We start from the raw sequence: 7,396 nt of genomic DNA, 5'->3' as shown, positions 1-7,396 counted from the left end.
TGTGAACGCGAGCGGGAACCACGGACGGCGAAGTATCAAAGGATACAAGACGAAAGATCAAGAAATATGACGATACCGGTCTCACAATATCAACTGTAGAACATTTAAAACTTTTTATAGCTTTTGTTTTCTTAATACATATAGTGTAAAAATCATTGCAGTACATGAACAGTACTGTATTATGTGAATAAAGATCAGTGGGTACTAAAACCATGTGTAACTTATTGCTTGTGGTCAACTAATTAGCATATTCTCTATAGTGGCCACCTCTCTATAGTGGCCAATTTTGACCAGTCCCTTGAGTGGCCGCTATAGACAGGTTTGACTGTATTGGAAAATGCACTGATTATATGATCAGGAATTCACACGTTTTGGGGCTTACCGGTCGAGGAAAATAACAAGAGCAAAGTTGAGTAGAGTCTATAGTCATTTCTACCAAGTTTAACATTCAATAATTCAGAGGCAGTTATCTTTGTAGGATTTTTAAACGCCAGCGGGAGTCGAATACTCCACAAAACAGATATCTTTGGTGCGAAACAGACCATTGTTTTGAGTATCGCCCATTCACAAGTTCTCACATACCGAATCAGGTTCAGGTCTGGACCTGGACCTGATGCTCTGGACCTGAACCGGACCTGGACCTGTATTTTCTGTACCGGTACCCAGCCCTATCCTATACATAACTACACATTGTGAAAAGTTTAAACATTGTTCCAACACAAGGGAAGAAACTCACCATAAATTTACACATAAAAAATAAAATAACTACACATCGTTCAAGATTTAAGTGATATGAATAGCACAAGAAGTAATCTCAGTCATGATGATTACAAACAATATCTAATTACTATGTTATATGTGCAGTTTTCATAATATTATAGCCTTTGGACCACTTTTCATGTGTCATAAACTGTTTAACTTATACTGAACACTTTTAGACTAATGATGCTGTTACAGGAATACTTGTCAGATGAACACTTCAAAGTCAGATGGATACCAACAGCCAGTATTTCCACTCTTTATCAGTGAAAATAGTGTTTTAGAACAGGCCTGCATGTGTAGGGTTTGCAAAGCAGAGTCTTGCTGTGCGACATACCTGAGGTTCTGTGGCACATTGAAGCCTGATACCCAGCGATAGTCTGCAGCAGGGGTGTTTACAGCACAGTTTGTCTGCAAGAAAAAGTTTGGTTTAAATCTTACTGTACATGTCATGTCCCTTACTGTACTGTACATACATGTCATGTCCCTTACTGTACTGTACATATTGTCATGTCCCTTACTGTACTGTACATACATGTCATGTCCCTTACTGTACTGTACATACATATCATGTCCCTTACTGTACTGTACATACATGTCATGTCCCTTACTGTACTGTACATACATGTCATGTCCCTTACTGTACTGTACATACATATCATGTCCCTTACTGTACTGTACATACATGTCATGTCCCTTACTGTACTGTACATACATGTCATGTACCTTACTGTACTGTACATACATGTCATGTCCCTTACTGTACTGTACATACATGTCATGTCCCTTACTGTACTGTACATACATGTCATGTCCCTTACTGTACTGTACATACATATCATGTCCCTTACTGTACTGTACATACATGTCATGTCCCTTACTGTACTGTACATACATGTCATGTACCTTACTGTACTGTACATACATGTCATGTACCTTACTGTACTGTACATACATGTCATGTACCTTACTGTACTGTACATACATGTCATGTACCTTACTGTACTGTACATACATGTCATGTCCCTTACTGTACTGTACATACATGTCAGTACCTTACTGTACTGTACATACATGTCATGTACCTTACTGTACTGTACATACATGTCATGTACCTTACTGTACTGTACATACATGTCATGTCCCTTACTGTACTGTACATACATGTCATGTACCTTACTGTACTGTACATACATGTCATGTACCTTACTGTACTGTACATACATGTCATGTCCCTTACTGTACTGTACATACATGTCATGTACCTTACTGTACTGTACATACATGTCATGTACCTTACTGTACCGTACATAGTTACATGTCATGTCCCACAGATGTCCCACTGTCCACCACTCTCACCCACAAACCAAGCATGTCAAAATTGAAGGCCCCCTTCCCTTTTCAGCACAAATATTTGTCTTGTAACTTATTTAATACAAAATTTATGCCAGAAACTATCATTTTGTTATTTTACAAAACAAGGGTGTATTATCATGCTAATGTCAGCATTGTTTTTTGTGGTATATTACACAGTTTCAAACAGTTTCAGTGATATCAGCTTTGATTCTTTCTTTCTGAAATTACATTTTGTTCATAGTACCTTAGGCCACATGAAGTACATTTCATGTTGACATCAGCACACACAATTTGATTTTTGCCTTACGTCCAGGAAAAACCCCAAGCAATTTCGTTTCATCTGGCTGAATGAAGAAAAGTGTCGTTGGTAGCCTTGAGTGTAATGTATAAGTGACACTAGAGTGGTGGGCATCTCAGTGAAGTTGTTGAAGAGCAAAACAAGTTCAGTAGTTGTACAATGTAGTCTCTAGTGCAGTTACTAAATGTTGTCACTCTGTTCACTTCTAGAATACAGGACTACCAGTACCTGTCATTATGCCAATTGTATTATTGATACAACATAATGTGCTATTTTGAAAATTTTGGCATCTTGTTTTTTCCCATTGTTTTCCCCCTCTTGCATTAGACTTGGAATCTGAAAATTGTCATCCATAAAATTGACTTGTTGTGGCCTTACCTGTGCATACGCTATGAAGAAGGCTTGATCAGCTGTGATGCCCAAGCTGGAGATCATCTGTTCCTCTCCTGCCTCTTGTACCCAGTCTCTGTAGGCCTGGAGGTTAGGGTTGTACTGTCAATTTCATTTGAATTTGCAGCAACTGTAACAGTTGTTTTATCAGTGCCGCAAAGAAAGATTACTAGGTGAACGGACCGCTGAACACTGAGCCAACATCTACTCCACATCGTAACTACCAAACCTATCTCAGACGCCGTCAAGATTATTGACTGAGAACAACGTAAGGCCCACAGAAAGATCAAAGAAGCAGCTGGGAGGTGCGAAGCTGAACCGCAATGATGGCTGGAGCTGTCCAAGTCCTATTTACCCCTTCTCTGCAAGGAGGCGGGGTTGAGGGGCAGAAGATCCACACAAGTCTCGACATACTTCTCGCAACTCTTGCGAGAACGGGGTCACTCCGTGATCAAGGTGGACTGATAGCCATAAAAAATTTGGAGGTACGTGTTTACCTTTAAAGATGTAGTCACTGCATTCCATTGACTGTGTAACATACGTTCGCATAATTCCACCAGGTGCCATTATACCGCCACCTCAAAAAGTCGTTGTTATAGAGGCCTTCTCAAGATTGTCTTCAACACCTAAATATCTGAATTGTATTACATTTAGGATATTTGACATTCAGTGTTCAAGACAATCTTGGGAAGAACTCTATACTAACGTTTTCTTGAGGTGGCGGTATTATGGCACCTGGTCGAATTATGATAGTCAATGTTACACACGTGACTAATGAATCTCTTCAACGGTCTGTGTTCAATTTGTACTTGAGTATTCATGTGTCTTCACCGTGTATGTTGTACTGGTGCCTCCAACGCAATATTGCTGTATTTGAAACTCACATAAAAAGCCTGCCTGACGCCACCCAGCTCAGCGATCAGGGTCTGTGCCACTCTGGTTCCTATGATGGGAACCTGACAGTGTGTACAGGAAGAGTTAGCCATGTTACTTTCATTATATATGCTCAAAATTGCACCAAAAAAACATCGGAAAAAGAATATACCAGATTACCAGTTACTGTTAGTGGTTGTAGAATGCCAATTGAAATTCAATTCCAAGATTGAAGAAGAATAAAGGATCTACATGACTGATTGTGTTGTTCTGTAACTGTACTCTGTGTGTCATTTGTTCAACTGTCCTGACCACTTAGATTTGACATTGAAAATTATATTCTGTATCCTCTAGAAAGTGTACCTCTGTGTCAAAAACATTGATGGAGAAGCCAGACCAGAAGTCACTAACACACGCCCTCTGCTGACTGTAGTCCTGTTTAGTTTTGTTACTCCACCAGTCCTTCAGCTGTCCCCTGCCATCAAATCTGCCACCTGGAGAGATGTATTACTATCATCAGTAGCTGTGCACTTCAAGACTACATATCTGTTCCAATCATTAAATGAGTAGAAAGGTAACGTTAATATCTACCAACAAAAACGTTTATCTTCACATTCAAAATGATTGAGTCAGCGGTTACTACTGCATATGATAAGATTCTTCATTTACCATTATGACTCAAGGTCGTTTTGTATAGGCACTTCCTTGTTATCGGTATAGTTTTGAAGGAACTTGTCATTTTAATGATATTATATAATGTTTCTATGACTAATTGTTCTGAAGACTCAGATCACCATTCGGGCCTAGATTCTTCACGTTTGTTTAGTGCCAGCAATTGGTATCAGATAAACAATTTATCTATTTCAAAAACAATTATTGTATAAATAAACTAATAGTATACAATTTACCACAGTGACCATACATACCAAACTCATCCACAGAGTTGATGATCTCCCTTCCTAAGATACTGCCCATAGCTCCATACACCATCCACCTGGAGCAACGGCATAATGTTAAGTCATTTGTTTTATTATATTACCTCCATGACAAATGAAGACATTATTTTTGGTGTGTCTGCCTGTGATTCTGAATATATGTACCACACCTTGCACATACTTTTTTCCTAAGAATCTGATGTACACACCCTGCACACGTTGTTTCCATGCATTTCAATTCTTTGCACAGTTTCCATAGATGTACACACCTTGCACACACAAGTTTTTCTATAGATGTACACACCTTGCACACACTGTTTCCATACATGTACACACCTCACACACACACATTTTCCATATGCATATACACACCTTGCACAATTTCCACATGTACACACCTTGGCATTGTAGATTCAAACACAGGGAACTGCAGCAAGCCAGCTGGGAAGACTATTATAGAAAAGACAAATTGTTGGTTAATTCTATTAGGACTGTCTATGGCTCAGATCATGCCTTGAACGTTAGAGTGCAAGTCTTTGTTGGCAAATTTACCAACATTCCGCATGGCAATATCAAATATTCTCAGGAGATTTAATTTTGGTAGGGTCAGCTGAATTCTGAGACAATCAAGACAATGTTACTTGGTTTAATAATGTGTAACTTGTGGTCAATGTGCTCTTGTTCAATTGATCAGCATCTTGTTCTCTAAAGTGGCCACCTGTCTATACATTTTGCCAGTCCCTTTGGTGGCCGCTATAGACTGAGGTTTGACTGTATTAAGGGCTAAACATGAAAAGAGGTAATGTGGTTCTGATAAAATATAATTTAATGGTACTTCCTCAATTTAATCCTCTTACAATAAATGGAAGTTGGTCAGGAGAAATCTTTGTCAAACAGCAGTTAGTATTATATAATTTAGTACATCATTCAATACTGTTGTACAACAAAATGTTTTCCTTACGTAGTTCATTCCAGTGGACCAGGTAGTGTGCTATGATCCCATACACATCGATGTCCCACCTGTCAGGTAAAGAAATGTAACATAGCATTACTGTACATCATACGTTTGGTCAAAGCATTTTTTTATTTGCCCCTGAGTTGCTTCTCTTCAGCTTGTACTTACAGTAAAGTGATGATCCTCTTGATCCAGACTACTTCATTAAGGAGCTACTCTTCCACAGGTTGTGACAGAGAAGACTGGGGATCGAGACACTACCTGTCCAGTAAATTCCCCTAGCTCTTTTTGTCAAGCACAATAAGCACCATGGTTTTTATGACATCTTAAGGACTGCAACCCTTCCTGGTAGTGTGCATGTCGGGTGAGCGACACAGCCGGGATCCGACTTCTTGGTCCAGAGGCAGGGCCACTAACAACACACTACTGTAGGAAAATGTTACTATTATCATCCGGTTACATGTCTACTAGTTAACATTTGCTTCCACACCAGTATGCCCTCTCCAACAGCAATCCAAAGTCTGAAGTTTGTTGTTGAGAGCAATACTGGATACTATTACAGGCACAAGAGTACATTGGAAAGGACAACCTCAAACCAACCATGCACACTAAGTCTTGTGCCACATCTTCAGAAAAGATGCTTGAGCCGCATACCGAGTTCCTAGTATGGGCGCAAGCTTACATTTTATGACAAAGGGCTAGCGTTTTTTGTTGCAATTGGTAAGTGACTAATCAGTCTTGTAATTAAGCTCATTAAATTTCACCTGAGAAAATGGAGTGTCAGACTGTGCACTTGGTGGTTTTGTATAGTGCTAGTCACATACAGTACCATACAGTAATGTACCCTAGCACCCTCACATACAGCCAGTCAGAAACCACTGGGCAAGGCTGGATAATATATTATAGCACTTTGGTTCCAGTCCACATATCCACCAGGGATACAGATGAAGATACTTCTTGATAAATTCCAGACAACTTACTTTTGTCTCTGCTTTTTACTCTGTATATAGCTTTTTACTCTGTATATAATGATATTTGATAATTTTGTATATAATCAATTCTGTGTATAATTGTCACCGAATTGTATATTCATGTCTACTGACTTTTGATGTCTAATGTTTATTGTTTGATTACCTCCATGAAAAAATGGAGGTATAGTTTTGAGTGTGTCTGTGTGTGTGTGTGTTTGTGTGTGTGTGTGTTTGTGTGTGTGTCTGTGTGTCCGCATACTTGTGGTCATCATAACTTGAGAACCTCTTGATGGACTACGATGATATTTGGTATGTAGGTAGGGGTTGGGAAGACGAAGGTCAAGGTCAATTTTGGGCCCCCTGGTGTGTGGCCTTGGTACTGCAGCGCAACTTCCGGTTTTGCTATCTCGGTGTTCTGAACATGCTATGGTCAAGCTTTTTAAGCATTAGATAGCTCTTGTGCTCAGGAAAAAATTACGTAAGTTTGGGCCCTCTAGCGTCTAGTTTGGGAATAGCAGGGGCATTTTTGTCAAAAACTTCTGACGAGGATAACTCAAGAAGGGAACAACGGATTTTCATCATTTTTGGTATGTAGGTACCTTAGACAATTTTGTACAAGATTAAATACTAATTATGCAAAATAGGAGTACATTTGCATAATTAATGAGGATATTATATCATGGCAGTTTTTTCAATGTATCTCTTGTCCTGGATGTGATATGGTCTTGACATTTGGCTGGTAGATAGCTTGCAGTGTCATGACAAAGTGGGGCAGGTTTCAGCCCCCTAACATTTAATTGCGGAACTGCAGGGGCGTTTTTGTCAAGACATTCTAAAGAGGATAACTGCAGAAAGGATT

General features: G+C 39.3%; 1 protein-coding gene across 1 annotated transcript in view; it reads right to left on the bottom strand.

Moving 5' to 3' along the window:
• Window positions 1-7,396, bottom strand: part of LOC118426696 (endothelin-converting enzyme 1-like) — a 21,353-nt gene that overhangs the window by 1,563 nt on the left and 12,394 nt on the right. The window contains exons 14-20 of the mRNA XM_035836225.1: window positions 5,573-5,631; window positions 5,010-5,061; window positions 4,603-4,670; window positions 4,040-4,170; window positions 3,688-3,759; window positions 2,792-2,887; window positions 1,097-1,170 (exon numbers count right to left, since the gene is read on the bottom strand). Coding sequence (XP_035692118.1) covers window positions 1,097-1,170; window positions 2,792-2,887; window positions 3,688-3,759; window positions 4,040-4,170; window positions 4,603-4,670; window positions 5,010-5,061; window positions 5,573-5,631 — 552 coding nt within the window. The remainder of the gene's footprint in view (window positions 1-1,096; window positions 1,171-2,791; window positions 2,888-3,687; window positions 3,760-4,039; window positions 4,171-4,602; window positions 4,671-5,009; window positions 5,062-5,572; window positions 5,632-7,396) is intronic.

The sequence above is a fragment of the Branchiostoma floridae genome, chromosome 11 (genome assembly GCF_000003815.2).
Source record: "Branchiostoma floridae strain S238N-H82 chromosome 11, Bfl_VNyyK, whole genome shotgun sequence".
Taxonomy (NCBI): domain Eukaryota; kingdom Metazoa; phylum Chordata; class Leptocardii; order Amphioxiformes; family Branchiostomatidae; genus Branchiostoma; species Branchiostoma floridae.
This window is presented reverse-complemented; position numbering and strand designations above follow the sequence as displayed.